Here is a 26,887-nt window from a genome sequence, read left to right on the forward strand (position 1 = left end):
CTCGCCCAAGACAGGCAGTCACTAATGAGCACTGAGCACTAGAAGGGGAGGGTTAAGGGCAGTGTAGTGGGTGGGAGGAGATTCCAGAGCTAGCAGATAAAGAGTCTCCTCAGCATCTGTCAAATGTGACATCTCCCTCCAGCATCCCTGTCTCTTGCCTCCTGGCTCCTGCCAACCCATCTCCCTGCTGAGGCTGAGGGACAGAGTCAGGTGCAAATTCATGGAAACCTACACACATAATCTCTGGTCTGCTCCAGACCCATTTTCTCCAGGAATGTCACCACCCCTGCCATCTTTCCTTGAAAACTCCCAAATACCCTGAGAAGCCAAAGTTTTAGATGGATCCTAAGGAGGACAGAAGTTGCTCTCACTGCTCAATATCTTGATCTCAGTCCCTTGTCTCCATAGCACGTCCCCAAAAGCAGAACTTAAACCTCATACAATGGCAAAAAGAGATCTCAGGAAGACTTTTCCAGCCTTAAGGAGATTGTGGGTGCCTCCAGAAACCAGGGGAGATGGGGAAAAGATATAGTTAGCCTGCCAAACAACTCTTCTCCTCTTGTAGGCAATTTCCACCAGAGGGTAGGGGGTGCTGTACTGCCCCTGGGAACTTGAGGGAACATTCTCAGCAACGACCTGCAAAGGGCTCAGAGGCCACAAGAGGGCAACAAAGAATAGCTCTCTTTGCAGAGCCAGCCCTGGGCCCAGGGTGCTGACATAGGGCTGGGCTGCACAAGTTGAGAGAGTCTTTGGCTCCAGCAGGAACCCATGAATTTCCCAATTCTGGAACCCCTGTGAAGTCCTTTCCCATGGCACCCCTTATTTTCTTTGATGCCTGAAATGTCATCACCCACTGCAGGCCTCTTTCCCTTTCTGTTGGCCCACAAGGGCTGTGTGGTTTTTCATACAGCAGGGGACATCCCAGCATGGAGGTGACACTTCACAGAGTCCCAGCTGATACCTAGAGCCAGAATGGAACCACATTTTCTTGCTTCTCATTCCAAGGGTCTTCCCATCTGTTCTGACTGTTGCACCTAAAGAAAAGCACACTTCATAGGCCCCAGTGGGAAGCCTACTCACAAACCGTGGTTTAAAAAAACCATCAAAGCTGCACCCTTCCCCATGTGATACATGTTCACATACATGACGGTACACACAGGACTGTTAACCACAGAGCACAGACACGTACACCACAAACACCATGCACTGCACACCGTCACCCTCAGCACTTACACCCCTCTGCCCTTCAGAGTCCCACAGCCCCTGACCCTCTCCCCCTACTTCCTGAGCTGGAAGAGCAATGTCTCTTCATTCATCATTTGCTCTTTGTCCTGTTTTCCCAGAGGCTCCTCAAAGCTGCAGACAGGGAAGCACTTTCCAATTCTAAAATTCTAATTTTGTCCCTGTTTGACACAGCACAGCTTGGAGTAACAGGGGAAACAGAAGGAAAACAGAGGGGAAACCAGTGGTTTCTGAACTCCATTATCTTAATCTGCCCTGTTGATCATGGTCTTCCTGCCCAGGAAACGTCTGACCCATCCACGAACCACTAGACTTATCCTCACATCCTCTCAGCGCCCCTACACTCTGGATCCATGTCCCTTACAAAGAGACCACTTCCATAATTTGGGGGCAGAGTGCTGGGCTCCATTGCACAAACTCAACCTGGTCTTATAGGCACAAAGTGCAACAAGAGGATTTAAGTTAGACTCAGTAGAACTTCCCAGCACAAGGGGTCTGAAAAACCTCAGCTTGTGTGAAATTCACTACGAATGTAGGAATGGCCTTACCAGAGGCCTCCAAGAGACAAGGACATGGTTTGGGCCTGTCTGGCTAGTACTGACAGAGACAGAAGTTTTCTCTGTGATTGTGGTCATCCCAGCCTCAGGAGGTGGCACACAGAGACTTTTGGGAACTCTATGGCTCTCAGACAGAATGGGTGGAGCCTACAGTTACGAAGAGCAGCCTGGTTACATTATTCCAAAATCCTGATGGGATTCGGGGGATTTGGGGGAGACAGTATGCCTGAACCCTCCGTAGTCTGGCCCTCTGGTCAGAGCAGGACATCTGAGCTCTTCCAATGCAAGCCCTTTGTGAAGGCTTCAGTTCAGGCCCCACCCAGTCTCAGGTCCTGGGACCCTGATGCCATCCCCTTGTGTCTGGCAGGGCAGAGACTCCCCATGCTCAGGCTATGCAATCCCCCACACCCCAAACACAGACAGCCTTTCTCTTCTGGCCTCCCACTCACCCCACAAAACAGCCTGAGTCCTGTTACAAATGTGCACAAACCAAAGACATCTTCAGCTATGAGTCTTCTGGATCTTCTGGGACAGCACACACATATACACATGTGTGGGGAAATAGGTTCTACTTACATAAATGGGTTAGAAAAAAGCTTAGGGTGGAAAACTGCCACCACAGGGCAAAAGCACCGAAGCTTGGCTAGTGAGATAGTGTAGAGGAATTATGAGTTACTTGTTATATCACCTGCAGGAAATTACTTTCCATATGATGTCAATATACTAATGTACTTTGATCACAAACTCCACTTGCCCCCCAGGCCCTTTGCTTCTTGCACAAAGCAAGTTAATGATTACTATCTGATTGCTTTCTTCACATTCACCTCATGTGTAAGATCTTGAGACCTCAATAAATACAGAGATGAAACCCCTGTTGGGGCTCTTGTCTCCTCCTGGACATTAGCCACTCTCATATTCAATTCTGTATCCCCTCTCTCAAGAGAGAACTCTAGACTCATCATCTGTGACAGTTGGTGACCCTGATGTGATGAGAAGAAAAACCTATGTGACTAGAGGTCAATGTGGCTAGAAAGCAGTGTGTACTCAAAGACTACAGAATGCCATGGATTGACTAGAGCTCTAAAAGAAAAAAATGCATGAGACTTTAATCTCTCCTGATGAGGTAAGAGAAAAGTGAAACTATATTAGGAGCTGCTGCCGTGGAACTTTTGAGAGAATTATTATGGGAGACTCCCTATCCCCAGAACAGAAACAATACATTCATATAGCACTCTTTAAATTATTAATGATTATCCAGCAACACTGACCTTGGTTTCCTGAACAAGGAACATTTGACCTAGACATGGGAACAAATAGGTAAAACACTAAAGGAACGCCATACATAAGGTGCCAAAGTTCCACCTGAGGTCATTCTTACATGGTCTATTGTCACTACAGCCCTTCTGCCCCTGAGTGCGGATAATGTTATGAAAATATAAACCCACCCAACGTAAATACAAATTTTTCCAAGGAATCTAGACCTCCTTATTGTCAGCCAGACCCTTTGACACCCCTATGTCCAGAGAATGTCAACTCTCCGCTTTGTCATTGGAAAAAAAAATCTGTTCTTTTAAAGGAACAAAACATTCCCTCTGACATCTTTACCACGATGCTACAACCTATTAAGAATGACCTTATGGTGTTTACAGATGCCTCGGGGAAAACTCACAAGACTACTTGCCTTTGGAAAACTGGAAAAAAACGGAAACAAAATATACATTGCACCGAGATCTACCTAACATTTAGAACTGTGAGCCATATTATTAGCTATAGAAACCTTTTCCCAACCCTTAAACAATGTCTCTGAGATGTCAAGGAGCAGAGACCACCCATTTCAGATTTCCCCACCAGTGTTCCAGGTAAAACTTAACCATGGGGAACAAATTGTCTTAGGTGGACCTAAATGTAAGTTTGTTGGTTTGGAATAGACCTGTTTATCAAAGGTCAAGTAAGCTCATGTTAGGACTTAAAGTAATGGTTAATTTTTCCTGCCTCCTAGTTTTCATGGTAATTGTTAAGATAGCTTTCAAAACCTTTGGAACCTAAAAAGTTTTGCTTGCATGATAAATTGGGATTGAATCTAGGACTTTTTTAAATTTTTTTTTAATGTTTATTTATTTTTGAGAGAGAGAGAGAGAGTGCAAGCTGTGGCGGGGCAGAGAGAAAGAGGGAGACACATAATCTGAGGCAGCTCCAGGTTCTGAGCTGTCAGCACTGAGTCCAATGCTGGACTCCAACTCATATGACCCAAGCTGAAGTCAGATGTTTAACTGACTGAGCCACCCAGGCACCCCTAGGACTTTTCTAAATAGGATAGGATGCTAAAGCATTGATTACCAAACAAGGCTTATCTGCTTTTTGCTTCTTACTGCAGAGAAACTAGGGATATTAGGGTCTGATGGTAAACATGCTTTGTGCTTTATAACTTTCTGAGGTTTTGTTTAACAAATTTCCCAAGATTTAAATTGTAAATGAAGTCTTTTTGACCAATTAGGCTTCTTTGGTATGCTAAGTTACTCTGGAAGCACAATCAAACACAGAATAAGACTTAGGTTACATTTGAGTAAATTCTATAACTATTCTAGAGATTATATGCAATTCCTAGTTTTAATATTTCTTTGGTATAAGGTCATCACTTGATATTCTAATTATTGAAGTGTTATGTGCCACAGAAATAACTGAATGTCCTTGTCATTTGTATTACATCTTTTAATCATGTCCATTTTTGAGTCTTTTTTTCCTAGTTTTGTGACTCTTGTTGGAAGACCTCTTCACTGTTGTAATTTCCAGTACACAGACAGTTCTTCCTGCTCAAGAATGCTCTGGTTCCCCTGAACTCTATCTTTTGCTTTCATAACTCCCCTATACCTACCCCAACTGAGCAATGTTGACCCATTGGTAGGGGCATCTCTATGCCCCTATTCAGCCAGAAGAAGTTACAGAAGAGAAGACCATCTTCCCCCAGCAACCTTAAAGATTTTAAGGGTCAAATAGTTCAGGGGGGAATGATGTTGGGGGGGGGGGGTAAGGCAGAAGAAAATGGCAGACAAAATGAAATTTCCTAATAATCCACAAAGTTAAGCAATTGTAGAACGAGCACATAATAAATTTAAAAATGCTTAAAAAAAAAAAAAACAAAGGGAGAATTACCCATGGTTGTCTATATTACAACCTCAACTTCTCCTTGATTGCGCTATTATCACTCTTAACTTTGTAAATCTGGACCCTCAAAGACTAATGTAGTTGAGCAACATTCTTCTAAATTAGATAAACCCTCCTATCCTATGGTGCTATACAAAATCCACCTGGGGTCGCAGATATGCTTGTGTTCTTTCAGATTCCAGGCCTCTATGGAGTGGAGACACCCCCCTGAATATGAATGAGTGACACAGTCCCCCTCTTTCAAGATGGAAGAAGGCTCTTTATTGACTCCTCATCCTGAAGCCACTCTACAAACCTAAGTCCTTGCCCCTGATATAACATGGGAAGCCTGAAACACCTGTCTAACCAGGCCTGCATCCTCTTAGAGCACAATGGTATTGCATATATATCCCCCATTTGCATCTGATGGCCATGATCTCCATCACTGGTATTCATTAAACAGACAAAGGTGATTCATAAGCCTCTTAATCATGGGGATCCTAGCCACGGTAAGCATTATAGCCTCTGCTACCATTGCTGGAATTAGCCTTCACCACACTACCAAACTGCACATGTACTTAACCAAGTTATGGTAAACACTACCAAAGAGCTAATAAGCCAAACTTCTATAGACAAATATTGGCATGCCTTCAAGCCTTGAGGCTGCCATTGAATTTATACGAAAAAGACAAAAGGCACTAATCCTCCATTATAACTCTGGGAGTGGAATACTTTTACTATGTCGTTTTTGTGCTCTTGCAGAATCACCCTCCATATCACCTGACAGCAAAAGACAGATTAGGAGCTCACCATGACAGTCCTCGCATGTAAACTGAAGAAGACAAAACAAAAAAAGGGGGAACTGTAGGGATATACGTTCTACTTAAACAAATGGGTTAGAAAAAGCTTAAGGCTGCCACCACAGGGCGAAAGTACCCAAGGTTAGCCAGCGAGATACTGTAATGGGATCACAAGTAACTTGTCTTATCACCTGCACTGAATTACTTTCCACTTGATGCCAATATCCTAATGTACTTTGATCACAAACTCCAATTGCCCCTCAGGCCCTTTGCTTCTTGCGCACACATGTTAATGATTATTTTGGATTGTTTTCTTCACATTCACCATATGCATAAGATCTTGAGAGCTCAATAAATACAGAGACGAGGGGCGCCTGGGTGGCTTAGTAGGATGGGTGATGGACTTTGGCCCAGGTCACGATCTCACAGTTTGTGAGTTTGAGCCTCGTGTCAGGCTCTGTGCTGACAGCTTGGAGCCTGGAGCCTGCTTCAGATTCTGTGTCTCCACCTCTCTCTGCCCCTCCCCTACTCATGCTCATGCTCTGTCTTACTCTGTCTCTCAATAATAAATTAAAAAACATTTAAAAAATTTTAAAAAAATACAGAGATGAAAGCCCTGTTTGGGGCTCTTGCCTCCTCCCAGACATTAGCCTCTCTCTTGCTGGACAAGAGAGAACTCCAGACTCCTAGTCTGCAACACACATTCACCCATGCAGATACACACTCAGATGCTCACACCCATACCTACACACATACTCTCAAAATACACACATATATACACCCACACATCACAAACATTCTCACATGTGTACAACACAAAGACACCTACTCACAAACTCATGTATTTACAGACAGGCATGCACACCCAAACTTACATACTCGTGGACTCATTAAACACACCTTGCTCACAGATACACCACTTCATTCCTTTTTCTAAAGATCCAGTGCCCAGACCTCTAGAATCTAGAGACCTAGAATGTCCAGGAAAAGCATGGAAACCCACAGGAAACCTATTTCCAGTTTCCTGCCCACAATGGAACCCCTTTGCTATATTCTCCTTCCTACCACAGAGTCTCTAGGACTAAGGCCCAACCACCAAAGCAGGACCATACTATATCCGCATTCTTTCATACAACAAACAATTTTGAGCCTCAATCTGCCATCCCAGTCCCTCACCTCCCACCCCCAGGCCTGAAATGAGGCAGACACATCACAGAATAACACCTTCTGCCCAGAGGTGTGCTGGAAAGAGCAAGAGCACAGGAGCCAAGGACTTGAGTTCAAATCCTGCTTTGTCTATCAATAAGCTGTGTTATCTTGGGCCCTTGCCATAGTCTCTCTGAGCCTCAGTTTCATCACATATAGGTTGGGATTAATAAAATTTACCTAATAATTGTGTGAAGATTAAAACAGGCAGAGCTTCCATTGGCCACGTGTCGACCCATGGAAAGCCACACCATTCCATTCCCCAGCCCCTGTGCTGAGCATCTCCCCAACACCACTCCAGTCCTGTGTCCCTGAAACAGAAATCAGTCTGCTTCAGGCTCAGACCACCAGGTGTCCACACCTGGGGAAACGTGATCTCAGACTTGGCAGGCTCCATCCCACACCCTCACCCCTATATCTGCCCCTGCCCCTCCTGGTCCATCATGCCTCTTGCCCCTTTATAGATTGCTTTTTCCCTAAAATCTTTCATGGGGCTAACCACTGTCCTATAGTTCTCAATGGAGCACTGAGCCCACACAACAGATGGACATGAAGGGCGAATCATCCCCAGGGGAGTCTTCCAGTGTCCTTAACTTCCCTGAATTACTCCTATTCTGAAACATTCTTTATACACAGAGCAGGAGACAGTTATGTGACAGGACTTGGGGTGATAAGCAGACGTGGGTGAGATTGTGTCGCTACATGAATACTAAAAAAATGCTCCAAAGAAACCCCATTAGATTCTGCCCTCAGAGCTGAGAAGCAGCCCAGTCTGTACCCACCCTGATGGGCACACCCTGCAGGTGCCTGGGTCTAAGGGGAGCAGGTACTGCACCGCTACCCATGCTGTTCAGGTGGCCTCATCAGGTCCCCTCCAGATCAGGCCTCAGCTTGAGTGGGAAGTGGCTCTGGAGGTCTTACCCTCACCTTCCTGGGACCCTCCAAGGACCCACAAACACCCTTGCTTTCCCTGCCACAGCCTGTACTCCCTACATTCCTCCCAGGTTCTGACTGCTTCTTAACTGCTGTCCCAGTGGGATCCTCCTCCAGCCCTCCTTCCAGATAACCCACCACCCTGACCATGTCTAACTTTCCATCTGGCATTGCTCCATACTGGTTCCTCTACCTGCCCACCCCCATCCCTCTGACCCCCTGCACTGCCCATCTCTCACTCTGTTCCCTCCCACACTGACCACCTTACACCCCACCCAGACTGCCTCCCTCCCCCCTCCTGGCTCACCTCCCCAGACAACCCCACCTCCCAGTGGGCTCCACTCTCCCATTACCTCCATCTCTCCACACTGCTGCATCCTACCTTTCCGCCCCATTTCAAGTCATTTCTACACCTGTCTTCGTACCTTTCCCACCCTTCAGAATCTAGGGAGTCGATCAGGGCTCAGAGTCCAGTGAAAGGATGGACATTTGCCCCCTTCTCTCTCTTCCTGCCCTCTGTCTGCCCCCCCCCCCCCCCCCCCCCGCTCTTCCTGGGAACAGACCTGGTCGGGTGTGTTAAGGAGAGCTGAAAAGACATCTCATCAGCGAGGTGCTGGATTGGATGCTCAGAGGAATATGGTGGTGACCAAGGAAAACCTCCTAGGTAAATCCGTCCCAACTGGAGGAAGCCCCGCCCATCACAAACCCTGCCCCCTTCTCATGGTCTTAGTGGAGCGGGGCCAGCCCACAGCCTGGCCCTGCCCCAGGACCCTTTGCCTAGTGGGAACTCGCGATAGCCTCATTACCCACAAAGCCACTTTGTCTCTGGAGAGGACAGAGGAAATGGTGACTGTTCCCATCAGGTCGTCCTACCACCTGCGCCTCCACTCACGCTGGAGGGAGACTCACCCTCAGCTGCTAGAGCGGGTTTGCAGGAGAGAAAGTAACCTGTGCCGCCTCTGCATCTTTTCTCCTCCCAGATCAGTGATGTCTGAGAGCGCAGCCGATTCCTCGTAATTTGGCATTTACAGTGTGTACGTGGGACAGGACTCGCGCTTCCACATGGAAGCCAGAGGTTCCCCCAGAGTCTCCCTTGTTTCCTGCCTGTTTGCTCCATGTGGTCTTCCTATTCCCCACCACACATTGCTAAACCCCAACATTCATGGGGAGAGGAGCTCCCTCTATGGGTTCCTTTTCTTCTTGCTCCCTCCCTGTATCAGGCCCAGGATTTCTGCTTCAGAAAACCAGCCACTGATGTGTGCTCCTGCGAAGTTCTTCCTCTCCTCTCACTTGAATCTTTCTTGCTAATGTAAATCATCATCCTGTCCCCAGGAAATTGTGGGGCTATCTCCCAACCTTCCCTTTCTCCACTTCTTCAGGGTCTCCATGGTATGTCCCAAATATCTAGGTTCCAGATTCGAAGCTTCTGAAGAGGCTTCAGGGCTCTGAGATCAACCCAGGGGCTGAGGGGTCTGAGGATCTGTGTGGACTGAAGGGGGAAGGCAGGGGTTCCTGGGGTGAGAATGGCCAAAGATCACTTTGGGGCTCTGTGCACACAGCACGTGTGTAATAAGTGTGACATGACCCATTGAGAAGCTGGGCTTAGTGAGGTGAGGGAGGGTAGAGGGGTAGGAATGAGGCTGGACTGGTCTGAAGTGTCTTGTGCCCCATTCTCTTCCCTTCCCCTCTGGGCCACCGGGAGAAAATATGCGATAAGACAGGACCTGAGCCTTGAGTCTTACCTAAGCAGAGGGGGTTGTCCTCTCCTCCTACCACCTCCACCCAGCCCAGCTCAGGACACCAGGACGCTTAACCCAAGAGCTCAGGCCACGGTACCCCCACCCCACCAGCCACAAACCCTCTCTTCAGCCAGCGCACCCAGACCTCTGAGCCTTCACCTAGGACACTGGCGTGAATGCCCCCATTCTGGCAGAATCTTAGATCACACCTTGAAGCACCTGGGCCCCTCCAGTAAACCTAGTATTCCTGATGCATTTATCAACACCCTTAGCTTACATGAATGATTAACCTTTTCTGTATTCCTATAATAGACCATGCCTTCTATCCTAGAAAAGAATAGAGCCCTTCTGCACATCATGAAACAGAAACCAGAGACCTTGCACAACAATTTACCCCTCAGCAAGCAACCACACCCAGTTACACTGAGATAACATCTATAGTTGGTACCATTGAATCTGCATGCTTCAGAAATGTCCTCCCTTAACTAATGAATTAAGCACCTTTAAAACTCCTGGTCCAGGTGAAAACCTCAGATCTGTCATTTGGACAAGAGTCAGCTTCTCCCCATGGGCCAGCCTCCTGAATAAAGCTCATAATCCTTTTCAATCAAAACTCTTCTCTTGAGTATTAGCATTTGGAGTGGTGGGCAGCTGCACTTGGGGTAAGGTAACAAATTTTGGCGAGCCAGGCAGGAACCAACATCCCTGTGGCATCCATTCAGTTCCCCTAGACTCCAAAGTTGGAGCAGTTGATCTATATCAGGCCAAGGATTCCTCCCTAGTCTCCTGGGCTAGTAACTTGGGCTACAGTAGGAGGTTAGCTGCTCCAGGCTAGTTGCTCTTAGGGGGGGAATCTGAGGCATCTGTCCATCTAGTCTCCCAGACTCTTTTTGTCTAGGAGAAACTCCCTGCTGATTCCTCACTGAAGCTGACTTCCAATTTTGCTTGTTGGTTGGATTGGAAGTAAAGGAGCATTTGGGGAAGCTGAAGAGATGCAGGACCTGGCAAGTCTCTCAGACTCCACACCTACACAAGTTTCTCAATTGTGAAGCACTGTGTGTTGTTGTTTTCCTGCCCATGCTCTTCCCATTAGAAAGCCTCAGATTTCCTGAGAAACTAAAAGGGACATGACTAATGTTCAATTTATTTGGAAGTTGGGACAGATCTGTTTTGGTGTGTGTGGGGGGGGGGGTGGTTTACATTTATGTAGAATGGGAAGTTCCATCTCTATCCCAGCAGTTAGCCTGCTGGACCAAAATTGGAATATGTGGGAGGAATGTAGGCAGGAAGAAAGAAATAATTTTTATTGTGATACCACCTTGTCATGTATGTTAGGTTCAGAGGAAAGATCGCCATGAAATGGGTCTCTTGGATCTCCTCCTCCCATTGAGTTGTCTCCAAATAGGGAGTTTAGGTGTGGCTTTAAGTTTGTCTAGGGAGACCTTTGTTCAGTCAGTGGAACTCTGACTTTGGGGGAGGAACCAGAAACTAGGAAGCCATTTGGTTCAGTCTATGATGCACCACCTTTGGGGGGAAAAGAATGCCATCAGAGGTACTCTGGGATTCATAGAGTGATAGTTCTGTTTCTGTGTTGCTTCTCAACTTTTGCCCAGGAAGAAAACAGGAATACTCCTGTTCCCAAAGAAAGTAGTTCATCCGTCCATCAGGAAATATTTTGAATAAATGGTGCGGAGGGACTTCCTTGTTTTTATTTTAGGAGGGAGACAGAAGACCAAAAGAAGAAAGGAATGTTAGTCCAAACTTTAGATCTGCCTCTGGCCTTTCTGAAAACTCCTGTTTCTGCTCCCGCATTGGCAGGACTTACATAATGGGCTCCTATGCCATCCTCCCTGCCAGGGGTGCCAAAGGCTCCTGCTCCCGCTCCCCTCACTATCATGGAGCAAGAAGCACCCCAATGTAAATTCAAATTCATTGGTTTCATTAAAATTTAAGAAAGATTTTTAGAGATATCAGCATTATATATAAAACTTTTATTCTACCAAGTTTTAGTAGAGGTCAAAGGAGCTCATGTTCTCTCCGTTGCCATTTGTCAGCAAAAAGTGAATTAAATGATAATTAATTAAACTCATAAAGTGTTCATGAGTAATTGTTAAGAGTAAGTTGGGTGAATAAATGAAAAGGTGTATAGCTTTCAAAATCTTTAGTAATTTGAAATTTCCAAAGTTGTGCTAAGTTATATAAAAACTTGGGTGGATTTCACTGGATATCTAAGTCTTTTCCAAATAAGATAGAACACTAAAGCATTGGTTACTGAGACTCTTTGTGAGTATTCTTTGTTTCAAGGCAAGTGCATTTTTTGCACAAGTTCAATGAGGTATTCTCCTTGTAACAGGCCACCAGTGGAAACATTGGTTACTCTACCAAGACTTTGACTAGAATGTCATGTTTAAGACAGTCATGCATCGACTCACATATGACCAGACAGCTTTAAGGAACTAAGGTTGACTTTATGGAGGCAATAAAGCCTCTTGGAAATGTTGGTCTGATAACCTGCTTACTGAGTTCCCAGCAGCCTTACCAGGTGATTAAACAATATCACTTCCTGGCAGGTGCAGTATACCTCAGGATAAATTTGGAGGATTTTCAGAAGAGAAATTCACCCAAATCTACAAGTAACACTGGCAAAATTGATGGCAGGTATTTATTCGGCTTGGCCTCTGGCCTCAAGAGACTATTGAAAGTGCCATCAAGAGAGTCCTTATGAAAAGTTCCAGCAAAGCACGTTTAAAAGAATCTATAAGATCAATCACTATTCTTGCTGAGCTTATGTAATTAGGTCACCTTTGTTAAAATTGGACTTCCTTTTCCAAGGATTTAGTCCCTATTTGACTCTCTTTGGAAATGAGGGTGATTTTAGAAAATTTATGTTTCAGTAACACACCTTTATAAATATTGAATTCTAGTTCTGATTAGTCTTTGAATATTTGTTGTTTGTCTAAGCAAGGCAACTTGTAAATGTCAGGGAATTCATCACAGTATATAATTTGTCTCATCTATAGCCAACTTCATGCTTATTACTCTGTGGGGATAATAACAGGACCCCATGGGCATACGATTACTTGAACAATTGAACAATAGCATGCACTCCCTGACAATTGTGTGATTCAGCTATCACCTTGACCAGTTCTCTGTGGCTGGGATACAAAATTGAGCTTTAAAAGCAGGAACTTACCCCATTTCATGGGGTTACCTGTGAACTTGAGGAAGTAGTGGGTGGCCCCACTTTCCTTATGACTAGAGGCAGGATGCAGCTGGGGATGCCCATATCCCCACTTGCACTTGCCAGTGACTCCTCAAATTTATTTTTGGGTTTTTTTAAGTTGTTTTTTTAACATTTGTTTGTTTTTGAGAGGCAGAGAGAGACATAGCATGAGCAGGGGAAGAGCAGAGAGAGAAGGAGACACAAAATCTGAAGCAGGCTCCAGTCTCTGAGCTGTCAGCACAGAACCCAATGTGGGGCTCAAACTCACAAACTGTGAGATCATGACCTTAGCTGAAGTCAGATGTTTAAGTGATTGAACCACCCAGGTGCCCCTTATATTGGGATATTGTTAAGCCTAGACTTTAGGCAAAGAGGACTTATTGACCACATAATCTAACCAGTTTTATTTTAGACTCTGTCACTTGCACCTCAGTCCCATCTAAGAAACAGGATGGGTTAGAAGACATTTAGGCCACATTGTCAGTGCCTATCAGGTTCCTCTGGATGTCTGACCACCATGCCTCTTGCTGTGTCCAAAGCCCACTCCCTCACAGATGCTGTCCATAAAACTCATCTCCCCATCTCTTCAGTGTTGGAGTCATAGATAAAGAAGGTTGAGAGGAAAAAGAGAAGTGAAATGACCCAGAAGAAGACAGGAAGAACTGACCAGGCAGGGAGAGGAGAGGAGTGACAAGGATGGGGGATGGGGGGGAGGTTTTAAGAGGAGAATCAAAAGACAGAAGAAGCAAGAGTAGAGGGAGTGAAATGTAGAGAACATAATCCCCAACCCCAGCAGGTGGTTATAGAAAGAAACAGGAGTGGTGAAGAGGGAAAAGAGGAAGAAAGGAGAGGAATGGGGAGGTAGGCAGACAGCTTTGCTGTAGAAAAACAACATGAGTTAAGGCGTGAGGAGAAATCCCCAGTACACATTCTGCTTTGCTGTTGTAGAGCCTGTTCTGGGAGGGACTTGGAACTGAAAGTCCTTCCCCTGAAGGAGATGGGTCACAGGAGTATCTGCTCCAGGGACATGTGACAGGATAAACTTACATGATGTGGAATGGAGGACCAGGGAAGTTATTAGCAATATACCCTCTATTTTCAGTCACTTAGATTGTGGTTGAAAGGGATAAAGTAGGAAACCAAAACAGTTAATGGAGACATGAATCTGACTGAAGCCTCCCCTTCTCTCTCATCCCCTAATCCAGTGAACACGGAGAGGATACTTGGACCTTCTTCCTTCCTCTGTCTTCCATCCCCTAATCCTCCTACTTTTGAACAAAGCTCTTGGGAAAATCTGTCTATATTCACCCACGTTAATGTCAGCTCTCCCACCAGAATCTGCTCTGACCTATCCTGAGCCTAATGCCCTATCCTGTCTCCCACAGAAGGGAGATAGTAAGGCTGCTGCCATTGAGGGAGAGACTCCAGAAAGGACCTTCAGCTTGGAACTAGAGCATGAGTACAGTGTACAGATTATGAACTCTGCCCTGGATACAAATCTGAGCTCCCTGGGTTCAGGAGTCAACTGTCTCATTCCCCTGCCTCCATGTGTGTTCTGGCCCCACTCTTCCTTTTCCTTCTCCAAGCAGTGTTCATTCTTTCCACCTCACTTCCCTGTACCCATAGTTTGAAGTTCCTTGCCAGATCTAAAACCACTTCATCTCATCTCAGGTGCCGGCCTTAGTGCAGATGTTAGAAGATATAAGTCCTGCTTTAGGCACAGCAAGTGGACCTGCTTGGATGAGAACTTGATTGTTTGACTTCAAGCACTCTGTAGGTACCACTACTCCAAATTGCCTGTCCTTTCTCAGGATCAGGAGTGTGTCTTGTGTGTGCCCTGAGCAGCTAGAAGTATAGTTATTCCTCTCTGAACAGGCATCTCTTTAAAACAAAGCAATGTAGGTCCTCTAGGCACTATGGAGCAGAGAGGTAGGTTCCTCTTGAAGAAGTACAGCCTAAAGACTCCTGGGTGGCTCAGTTGGTTAAGTGTCCAACTTCAGCTCAGGTCATGATCTCACAGTCCATGTGTTAAAGCCCTGCATGGGGCTCTGTGTTGACAGCTCAGAGCCTGGAGCCTGCTTCAGATTCTGTGTCTCCCCCTCTCTCTGCCTCTCCCCCACTCATGCTCTGTCTCTCAAAAATAAATAAATGTTAAAAAAAAATTTTTTTAAAGCAGTACAGCCTTTACTCTTGTGCAAGATACCACTTGCAGAGAAGCTGGTTCCAGTTGTTGGGGGAAGGCTGAAGAGAGGTTAAGGCAACAACTTGAATTCAAGGAACTTATGGTAACCTCAGTAAGAACTTCTTAACAGCCTGTGGTGTCCCTCAGCAGGACCAAGGAGGTCAGGCCCTTCGTGTGAACCGGAACCATTCCTCTTGATCTAGCAACCAAAACGTGTTATCCCAACAGGAAGCAGGGTGAAGAAAGGGTTAATGGGTATAAAAGCTCCAGGGAACCAGTCTCAGATTCTTCTTACCCACTCCCAAAGCTTTCCTAATGTGCCCCCTGCCCTGCAAGAGACCAAAACTAATGATACCAACTTGTGCTCGGGTGTGGGCAGCAGGAAAGTAGTCAAAGACCCTGGTAATGAAAGAGCTAGCTGAGGCTGCTGGGATACTGGCAGACTGCATGCTCCTCCCAGCCTTGCATGTCTTCAGACTTGGAGGGGATCCAAGAATGATTGGGGCAGGAGAGGAGGAGGGGTTCTCTAAAGTCCCTCATGGGATATCTACCCCCTCCCCTAAAGCCTAAAAGCCCTGACCAGCTCCCCAAGTGTACAGAGCCCACAACCCACTGAGACTGAGGTGGGAGGTGAAAGGGGAATCTCTGTGACAGCAGTTTCCCTCTCTCTCTGAGTACTTTTGTCTCCATCTCTGCCTCAGCTTCTCACCTCCTAGGGCATTATTCACAGGCCACTACACTGATCTGCCTCCAAGTCTCTAGCAAGCTCAAAACTCTTAACACCTGTTTTTTTTTCCCCAACTCCTAGGCTAGAGAAGAGGGGGCAGGGTCCATCCTGAGGCAAGGGGAGGGCCCTGACTTTCCTCTTGTCAAAGCAAGGGCGGAGGTTGGGAAGCTCCACCAGAGAAAGAGCCATTCCTAAGGTTGGATTGGCTAACACACCCCCTGGTGGGAAGGCTGTTACTCTCATACTGTTAATGATTTTATCTTTCTTGCTCTTCAGATTAGAAATTGAGTTAACTCATAATTATAGTAGGATAAATATATGACAGTGACCATAAACGCCTTTCCTAACCTCCCTATCTAAAGAAAATTCTGTTATTCTTTATCCCAAGTCTTGTTCATATCCTTGGGATGTTTATCACCCTCTGTAACTATATGAACATTTGCTTTCCCACTAGGAAAATCTCTATATATGAACGAGAGAAAGAATGAATGATGAGTAAACATATTATATGGGAATAAATCTACTGGTGGGATAAAATATTCCTGCTAATATGATCTTTACCTGAAAGTATGGTGTAGGTCTCTATTAACAATAACCTCAATCAATATTCATAATGCCCCTACCTCTACCTCTCTACCCCTGGCCTCTGTCCTACAACTGTATCCACACATGAGAGTTGTTGAACAAGTCTTTAGCTCTGTGTTAAGCACTGTGGAGAGAATATCAGTATGTTCAGGCAGTCTCTGCCCTCCAGAAGCCCACAGGCTAGTGAGGGAGGAAGAGAAGAAGAGGGAGGAAGGGAAGCACCACTGAAGACAGTTTGTGGAGAGTCAGCCATGGGAGTTGGCAGCACAGGAGACTCTGGGGGCTGAGTGCTCCAGGGGACGCCCACTGCTGATTTCCTCAGCTAAGAAACCACCTGGGGTTATCTTCCTCCCAGGACTCTAGACATCTCCCTCTGAGGTGAAGAGCAGAAGAAGTTGGGACCCAAGGGGGTCCGTGGGTAGGAGGAGAAGTGGCGCAGGGGCCTGTAAGACACAGGTGGACCAGGGCTGTGGAGGGTGGCACTTGAGCTGACCCAGACCCCTTGAGCTGCTGTCGCTGGGGACATGCTTGACCTGGCTAGGTGAGCGGACGTGGTGGCCCCGCGCTTCTCGGGGTCCTGCCTGGCCCCACGAGCTCAGCACCCCACCAGCCTCCAACCCCCAGCCCAGCGGCTTCTGATCTAATGCCTGGACCCCAAAAGGGACAGCCCAAGTGCTGTTTTCCTCTTCGCCTGTTTCTTCTAAGTCCTGTTTTCTTTGTCCCTGTAGATCCCTGCCCCATCACTCTGCTGGAGTGGAGACATTTCATAAGAGATGTGGATTCCACCAATTTAGCACCTTCTAGGCCTCAGAAGCTTTTCCATTTCTGTAACCCATGATCTCCTGTCCGCAGTGCCCTTGTCTGGGACAAACTTGTCCCACCCTTACCCTATAATTGCCTAATGACAATGTTTGCAACCTTTAAAGAACTCACTAAGATGTCAGGGCAACAAATGTTAATGATAATATCAGAGTTTGGAGGATTTCTCAGATTTTGATCACTGTTCATGTGTTATGAATTGAAAGTGTATTCCTAACTTACAGGTTGCATTTGAGTACTGTAAAGTGACAAAGTGTAGAACTTGCATTCACCTAAAACTGAACATCTAGTTTTTAACCAAAAAATAGTGATATATTGTTGTCATGGGAAAGACGAATGTTAGAAATAACAGGTGACTAAACTTGAAGTTATTAAAAGATTTGTTACAATAAAGTAAATGTTGGTTATTAAATGTTCTCTTTAAAGAAATACACTGTTAATCTTAGTAACATGGCATGTTTATGTAATATTTTGATTTTTGTCTTAAATAATGACTTTACTCTTTTAATAAATTGACTCTTGTAAACTAAAAAAAAAAAGGAAAGAAAAAAAAGACAGCTATGGTAACACTGACACAAATGATAGCGTCAGAGGAAATAAATTACTTCTGAGGTGGATTATCCAGAAAGTCAGTGACAGGAGGTAACATTTAAATTGGACCATGATGACTGTGTAGGACTTCAGTAGTCAGAGACTGAGAAGTGGCATTCCAAGGAAAAGACACAGCTACTGGCAAGGATTTCTTGACTTTGGGCATCAATTGATATTGAACTTCTCTTCATCACTGGAGAGTGAACTGAAAGGACCAGTGAAATTCCAGGCAAAATTGCAGAAATTGGAGGCGTTAAATACAGAAGACCAGAGCCAGGTCCTGGGTCCCAGCTTAGCTTTTTTATCCCCACTTCTCCTACACCTGATCTTATTGAAGAGGTATACAGTTCAAATGGGACATTTTCACCATAGATATAAAGAATATATGGTAAACATATGTAACCATTATGCTTCCATCTATATGTCTCTTATCTCCTGTCTCCCCCCACTGGGTTCTTTATAAACAATGAAAGGATTTCTTACTCTCATTACTGAGAAGAGCACAAAGCACAGAAAAGCAGACACTGCACAAATAAGTTAGGTAATTTGCATTCCTGGGGAAAGGGAGAAAATCTCCTCTTCCATCTCCAGAGTCCATTTTCCTTCATATTCTGATACTATATGTCAATAATTATCTACATTTCCTTCTTCTCTGGAAAAGAGAGGTTGTGAAATGTCAGATGTGAAGTAAAGTTTGTCATAAAATCCCTCATAAAAGTCTCCCAAATACTGGCATTGAAAGGTGGGGGAGGAGGTTCCTGTGCTCTGTCTGCCTTCAAACCACTTGCTGGTCATACCCTGCCTGCTTCCAGGAACTTTGCTTCAGGTTTTCTAAAGAAGTAAAGAGAGAGAGTCAACTTCTCTCACTATCCTTGCTTCCATAAATGCCCATTGCTTTCTATGAAGCTAGTTTCACAAATTACTTGATTCTCACAATCTCAATTCTAGGTTCCTTCATTGGTAAAACTTTCATTTCTCCTCTTTCTGGGATGGCTCAAATAGAGAGTCCTACTTGCAAGCAAAGAAGTAAATAAAATGTCTTCTCTTAGCACCTTCCATGAGGGGTTCTAGGAGAGAGGAGGTGGTTCTATGAGTGGTGTGCATGCAAGGGCAGCTGTGTATTAGGCTAAAGTAAAAGGCAGGAGGGTATTGTGTTGCGGCTGCAAACTTCTTCTGATTGTAGCAGATTTCTAGGGCTCCAAGCAGCCCAGCATCTTAGCCATAATCTTCCCAGAAAGAAAACTCACTGAGGTTCCCTTAAGAGGTGATGAAAAATAAATGTCAGTTTTTGATACAAACACACTTACATGGCTGGGAGTGGAAGGCAGCTAATTCCTCATAACTGGCTGAACTCCTTCAGATTTGTGTACACACACAACACACCCCATAATCAGAAAGTCTAACAAATATGCTTGTTTGTAAACGTACCTAGAAAGCGTACCCCAATATTGCTGCATATTTTCACTCAAATTTAAACATAGTTCTAGATACTAGGCACATACATGATTTTCAATGAGGTGCTTTATGAATAATGTACCCAGCCTCAGGCCCTTTCCAATCTCCTGACTGCAGGGTGTGGCACAGTGAAGGTGAATGAAAGAATGTCTGAGTAGAAGCTTGCACGTGTCACCAAGTGTTTCTCCAACTACACTCCACAAACAAAGAGAAATTGTTTTCTCATGACTCACTATTTGGAATTATCCACTGCCCTTCAATTACCTCTATGCCATCAAGTGTCAGTGATTATCTACCCCTTTTTGAGCCACTACCCCACAGAGAGTATAGCTCAGGGCTGAGCTGCGTGAGCTTTGCTCAAAATCAGCACTAATCCTAGCTTCACACTCACTTTGCACAAATTATTTAACCTCTCTAAGCATTAGTCTCAACTTTTGTAAAAACATAACGATGTTCACCTCATACAATTCTTGTATGAAAGAGGTGATTATGTAAAATATTTGGGTCAAAGTACAGGGCATACCACTCAGCCAATGGGAGTTATTACTTTTGTCATCATTTTGGGGGCATTGCAGATATAAAAGTCATACATAAAAGAAATGTTCTTTTCCCTTAGGAGATTTTTAAATCTCATCAGTGAGGTGAGATAAATACATACAGATGGGAAGGACATGAAAACCTAAAATTCTTACTTGACCCTAACATGCAACTTATTCTCCTAAATCCAAGCCCTGTTTTAAAATTTGCAACAGATTTCAATGCTCTAAAATTGGTTTTTCCTTCTGCCATTCATCATCCACATACCTCACTGCCTTATACATACAAAACGTCCACCCCAGCCTTTTATTTCAGGAGTTGACTGGAGAATTCTTGAGATGAAATAGATTTTGAGAGTTCATTTTGTACAGTACCCTTTTTCTGGACAGGGGCCCATCCGAGGCATTCCAAACCCAAGTGAGACAGCCATGTGCATGGCTGAGGAGTCTGCTCCCTCTCATCTCTCCTGGTCACTGTCCAATCTCAGAAATTCTTCCTTATCTTCTATCTCAATCTGTCTTCCTTCAATATTGGCCTCTCTTTACACTCATTATGGTTGGGGATGAGGTACACAAACCTTCAAAGGCTGAAGAAAATTCTCAAATGCCCGCCTGGTAACACTGATGCATTGCCAATCAGTCCAGGTCTCTGTAATTATAGGTCTCATACATTTTGTTAGTAACCTTTTAAAAACTTCAAGAGTCCTCAAAAAGAATTGATTTAGTCATCTCATGCAGTCATCTTGTCTCTCCTTAAAGTTTTTGAAGGATGAAAATATCCTAATTTCCAGGGCAGAAAGTTAAGAACTCCAATTTCAATATCCCCAACCTCTATAACCTCCTCAATTAGCATCATCAAGTTATCACTCATTTGATTAAGAGAAAGTACAACCCTGAGGCTCAGTGTGACTAATATGACCTCCCCAGTCCCTTTCAGGCCATCACATGAAGTAGGGGAAACAGAATTGGCAGCACCCCTGACCCACACGATTCTTGCCCCAGGGGAGCCCCTGAGGATCAGGCAGACTCCAGAGAGGGCACATCAGGCATTTTCCCTACGTGGGCAGAGTGACAAATCCTACCACAGTGACTAATGTGGGAGTCCTGGGGACAGGAGGGCAGCCAGGGTCTACACTTCCCTCTCTTCCCAAAATTCAATTTCCAAGTCTAGGCCCATTCTCTTGTGTTCCGAATACCAAAGTTTTCAGACCTTCCTTAGTGCTCATTTGAGGCCAGATGTCTATCATCCATCATCTAAGGCCAGTACTTCTCAAAGTGGAAACAGCATATAGATCACTTGGGAGCCTGTTAAAAATGTAGATTCTGATTCAGTAGGTCTGGGTGGGGCTGAGATTCTCATTTCTAACAAGCTCCCAGCTGACAGCCATGCTGTTGACCCATGGACCACAATTCAAAGTGCAAGGATCTTGATGACCAGAGTAATTGACACAACTGTCTCCCATTAAGAGTCTATCTGCCCACATCCTTCTGTCTATCCTCCAGCTGACACAAGAGTCATATCTCATCCCTTCCTGATTCAGGAATCTTGCTCCAGAGCACAATACACAATACAAATCTGTTCCATTATTTCCCTTCAAATGTGAAACAACACATCCCTCACCATATAGCCTGAAAGGTTAGGAGAAATTTCAGTACCAAAGAAATGTTTAAGGCTCAATTCAATTTAACATGAATTTATTATATACTCATTCTGTTCCTGGCCCCCAGCTGGATGGTCAGGAGGAGTGAATAAGACACACTCACAACCTATGATCTGCAATCAGGGAATAAAATAAATAAATAATCACAGATAACTGTGGTATATTATTTTTTTAAGTTTCAGCTTTATTGAGGTATAACATATAAAACTGTAATATATTTAAAGTGTACTTTGTAGTGATTTCATATACACATACATTGCAAGATTAATCACTATGATTTCCACACTGTGAAAGTATTAATGATGATATTTTAATCTAAATGTTTAAATTATGAAGGTTGTCACAGATCAGGAATCTGGAGTTCTCTCTTGTCCGGCAAGAGAGTGGACACAGAAATGAAAACGAGAGAGGCTAATGTCTATGGGGAGACAAGAGCCCTGAATAAGGGTCCTTTCTCCATGTTTATTAGGATCTTGAAAACTTAAATACATGATGGTCATGCAGAAAGAAACAATAAAACAGTCATCATTAACTTGGGTGTGAGAGATAAAGGGTCTCAAAAGCATGCGGTGTTAGAGGTTAGGGTCATAACATCTCGGGGCCACGCAGACGGCCATTTCCTGCAGGCACTGCATCTGGCTATCTGACTTTTATAAGGACTAAGATAAATGGAGCATGCTATCCTGAGAACGATAAGCCACACAAGATTCAATTACAACCTATGTACCATTGGCTGTTCTTGGACTCTTTCGTCCTGTTAAAGTGGCTTTCCACTTCTAGCGGTTCTCAGATGCTTTTGTCCTGTGGAAACGTGGCTTTCCACTCTATGTTGTGTTCTACTTAATGGCTAGCCGTGGGCGCTTTCACTTTGTGGCATTGGCTTTGGGCCCTAAGCCTTTATAACTCATTTATGTAAGTGTAAGGAATTCTTGAACCTATTTCCCACATAAAAGGCACTTTGTTTTTTTCCCTTCATCTTTACATGTGGAGAGGCTTCAGCTGGAGCTTTGGTTTTCAAAGTGTGGTCCCTGGACCACCATCAGCAGCATCACTTGGGAACTGCTAGAAGTACAAGTTCTGGGTCCCACCCAAGCCTACTGAATTCCAAACACTGGGAGCAGGGTTTGCACAAGCCCTCCAATTGAGGTGGCAGGAGCTGAAATTTGAGCCATCACTAAGCACAGTACTATTCCTGGCCTCTCTCCACACCCTCTCTCATTGAGAATTTGAGTAGTGAGTTGAAGAGACAGCTGTGAGGATGCCCAGCTCAGCCCCTCCCAGTTTTGTGTTGGTTTTCTTTATTTATCCAGAACCAACTTGTCCACAGGATACTTGCATTCCAACTTGCTCATACAAGGAAAATCTGATAAAAGCAGACTGTCTCTTGTGGTGGGAGGCAGGGTGTGCTCAGCACTACCTGTGAGGAGTAAGTCTGTCTAATTTAATGATGTGGGCTTAGCAAACCAATTAGGCTGTAGCTGACTGTTTAATAGTATGTCTCTATGTCTTGATTATCACTTGGTTTTAAACACAGGCAGGGGAATTGGGGTATTATTTATTGGACTTCTACAGCACCAACAATGGGCTTCAGTGAAAAGTGGGAAGGATGCACATTCAGATCCCACACAGTAGAGACACCTAAGGGAGAGAATAAAGGACAGAGGAATCAGAAGTCCTAGAATTTTTAAGGAAATGGAACTTTATAAATAATAACTTCTGACCTCTTGTGTTACAGATAAATAAGCAGAGCACTGAAGGAATTGAGCAGCTTGTTCAAGGTCACATTGCTAATTCGTGGTGGAAACAACACCAGAAGCCAGGACACCTGGGTCTCAGCTGTACACTTTCAGAGCAGGTGGACCAAAGCAAGAAACAGTACAGAAAATTAAAGCCCAAGAATTCAGATATCACCAGGTAGAAGAACCAACCACAGCAATTTTCAGCATTGGTAGTGGGTTCAAAGACAAAGAACTTTGTGCTAAGAGGAAAGTTCTGGCTCTGATCCACCTGTGCATGTTCTGTTGCCCCCTCTCACAGCCAGGCTCAGGCTACACTCTATGTTCAGTGTGCTCTGAACACTACTTCATTTCTTGTGCTTTTCCAAGTGTTGTTCTCTATGCCTGAGTCCCTCCCTCTTGCCCACATGTGACAAAATCCTATCCATCCTTGTAGAGAGCCCACTCAAAGGCCATTCCTCTACAAAGTCTTCTCTCATTTTACTAGTCACTGTGCCAGCCACAAATGATCATCCTGCACGCTGAATTCCGAAGACACTTTATTTGTATATTCTTTATGACAACACTTTGCACTTTGTGTTACAGCTATGCTTTACCCCTTGTATTAGAATATGTGCTCTATAAGGTCAGGGGCTGTATTTCATTTTTCTTTCCACATATCCAGGGTTTGATAAATAATGCTGCAATAAACATAGGGGTGCATCTATGTTTTTGAACTCGTGTAACTAAAAGGTTTTGCACTGAAAAGGAAACCATCAACAAAACAAAAATGTCACCTACTGCATGGGAGAAGATATTTGTAAATGATACATCAAATAAGGAGTTAATACCCAAAACACATAAAGAACTTATACAACTGAACACCAGAAAAACAAATAATCCAATTAAAAATATGGTCAGATGACCTGAATATACATTTTTCCAAGAGACATATAGATGGCCAATAGACACAGGGAAAGATACTCACCCTTACTAATCATCAGGGAAATGTATATTAATAATACACATAAGTTGTCACTTTATAACTGTAAGAATAACTAAAATAAAAAAGACAAGAAAAACAAATGTTGGTCAGGATATGGAGAAAAAGGAACCTTCATGCACTATTGGAAGGAACGTAAATTGGTTCAGCCACTACGGAAAGCAGTATGGAGGTTCTTCACAAAATTAAAAATAGATCTACTATGTAATCCAGTAATTCTGCTACTGCATATTTTTTAAGTAATCTATAAACCCAATGTGGGGTTCTAACTCACCACTCTTAGTTCAAGAATCACATGCTCTACTGACTGAGCCAGTAAGGCACCCCACTGCTACCGGATACTTTGACAAAGAAAATAAAAATATTTTTTAAGTTTTTTAAAAAATATTTTTATGAATTTTTTAATGTTTATTTATTTTTGAGAGAGAGAGAGAGAGAGTGTGGGTGGGGAGGGGCAGAGAGATAGGGAGACACAGACTCTGACTGTTAGCATAGAGCCCAAACCGGGCTCAAACTCACAAACCATGAGATCATGACCTGAGCTGAAGTTGAATGCTTAACCGAATGAGCCACCAAGGCACACATTTTTAATAATATTTTTAAGTCAGTGAGCAGACACAGGCACAATTGAAAAGTAGATAAGTAAAAAAAAAAAAAAAAATAGGTACTGGAACTACAAACTTCAAAGTTTACAGTTTTGGCCCTAGCATAAGTATGGTTAGAGGCCAGGCTGTACTGACTGGATCGCATAGCTGAAGTACAGAGCAAACCCAATCAACATCCAGACACCAAATTGGGCCCAGGTGGCAGCTGACACCTGCATCATAAGGTAAATATTCATGAAGATGCTCAGTAGTGGGAGGAGAGGCACAGCAGGGACCTTAAAGTGAAAGGGACTGGAGCTCTGTGGCTGTCTCCAGATGATCCCAGTGATCCCAGTGATGAGCACCAGGAGGAGCACAACCACTGAAATCCACGCTAGGTTTCCAGAAAGCAGAACTGGCCACTGGGCCAGCACCAGGCAAAGAAGAGTGAGCAGCAGAACAAGCAGTGAGGAGCAAACATAGACAACTCGGCCAGAGAGTGGAGTGGGGGTGGGGCTGCATGGAAAAAGTAGTCCCTGTAGAGTCAGCCTCTCTGCTGCAGGTCCGTTCTCCTCCTGCATCTCTGCTTCATTTCCCCCATTCCTCCTCTCAGGCTGATACCTGAGGATGAGAACACAAATAGCAACCATGGAGTAAGATACCATGGACCCAATAAACATGAGGTCCACAACATCAGTGAGTCCAAAGAAGTATGTCGTGATTGCTGCAATAATCATAAAAATCAAATAAATTACGCGGTAGAAGTATCTCCAACTGAGGATCTTGGTAAGGACAGGGAACAAGAGTCCATTCACTGCCATATCGTATAAGAGGTCATAGATGGGGCCAATAAATTGAAAGGTATTTCCAAAAAAACTAAAGAAAAATCCAAACAGTACAATATAGTAGGCAGGAGCCCAGCCAATAAAGAGAAATGCCTCAGGCAAGGTGCTCCCAGGTTGAAGCTGGTAGTAAGGTACCATAAGTGTAAGGGCTAACGAGATACCAAAATACAGCACAAAGAGGATGAAGAGTGAAATCACAAAGCTCCTCGGGATAGAATGTTGGGGGTTCTGGGCTTTTTCAACTCTGCTAACAATTTTCTCAAAACCTATAAATGCATAGAAACAGGTAGCTGCTCCACGGAGAATCCCCTCGAAGCCAAAAGGCACAAATCCTCCAGAGCCCAGAGGGCCCAAGCTTGAGGTGTCATTGAGTCCAGCCTTTACATAGTCCTCTTCTGTGAGCTTCCAGTTGTGCAGGTCCCCCTTAATGAAGCCAACGATGATGACAAAGCTGAGAGCCAAAATTTTCACCAACATGAGCACTTTGGCAAGTGAGGAAGTTGAATCATACCAGAAAAACATGAGAAACCACAGAAGGAACATAAAGATGAAGCTTATATGGTCTTCTCTAAGGTAGTGGGAAACATGCGGTAAGATAAATTCTTGCAGTGTCACACGCAGTGACTCAAAAACTAAGAACATTACATGGAAATAAATGACTGTATTAGCAACAAGGGAGAGGATGAGGTTCCAGCCAGTGATGAAAGCCCAAAGCTCACCTATAGTGACATGGCTGTAGAGAAATGCAGAGCCAGAATGGGGAACCCAGGCAGTAATCTCTGCATAGCACAGCGCAGCCAACATTGAAGATAGGCCAGCAATCAAAACACAAATCACAAAGGATGGTCCTGCTTGATTGCTGACCACCTCACAAGCCAGGACATACACACCTACACCCAGTGTGCGGCCCACACCCAGGGTCACTAAATCCAGAGGGCTCAATTTTCTCCGTGGGTCACTCTCAGCCACCTGTGCCTTCAGCTTACGTCTGCGTACCAGTTTTTGACCAAATCCATGAAATGTCTGACACGGCATTCTATCTGGAGTTGAAGACTATTCCAGGATCATAGAGCTGTAGCAAGTCCAGGGTGCAGAGTCTGGGATCTGGTTCAGTGAGGCTAAGTTTAGCAAAGTTGAGTTGGGGCTGCCGAAGTCCCTTCCTCAGGTTTCAAAGTTGCTGCTTTGTATTTCATCTGGTATTTGATAGCCCTTCATAATGCCTAAAGAAACAATAAATATTTACCGAAATGAGTTGGTGTTCAACCAACTAAAGAAAGCTCACAACCACAGCTCAGAAGTCACCTGTTGCAGCCCGAGCATCACAGAAACTGAAATCAAAGAAA

General features: G+C 44.5%; 2 protein-coding genes across 2 annotated transcripts in view; both read right to left on the reverse strand.

Moving 5' to 3' along the window:
* The window catches only part of LOC122224314 (cationic amino acid transporter 3-like), a 435,603-nt gene extending 416,736 nt beyond the window's left edge, over positions 1–18,867 (reverse strand). The window contains exon 1 of the mRNA XM_042945976.1: positions 18,798–18,867. The gene's annotated coding sequence lies outside the window, so the exon portion shown is untranslated. The remainder of the gene's footprint in view (positions 1–18,797) is intronic.
* A 5,966-nt stretch (positions 18,868–24,833) lies between these two features.
* LOC122225362 (cationic amino acid transporter 3-like) lies at positions 24,834–26,687 on the reverse strand. Its single transcript, XM_042948287.1, has one exon. The coding sequence runs from the start codon at positions 26,577–26,579 to the stop codon at positions 24,834–24,836; it is 1,746 nt and encodes a 581-aa protein (XP_042804221.1). The 5' UTR covers positions 26,580–26,687.
* Between the last annotated feature and the right edge of the window lie 200 nt (positions 26,688–26,887).

Source organism: Panthera leo, chromosome B4 (assembly GCF_018350215.1).
Source record: "Panthera leo isolate Ple1 chromosome B4, P.leo_Ple1_pat1.1, whole genome shotgun sequence".
In the NCBI taxonomy this organism is placed as follows: domain Eukaryota; kingdom Metazoa; phylum Chordata; class Mammalia; order Carnivora; family Felidae; genus Panthera; species Panthera leo.

Bases quoted from the DNA above. Each gene is read 5' to 3' on its own strand.
- LOC122225362 (XM_042948287.1), bottom strand. From the start codon at position 26,579: ATGCCGTGTCAGACATTTCATGGATTTGGTCAAAAACTGGTACGCAGA.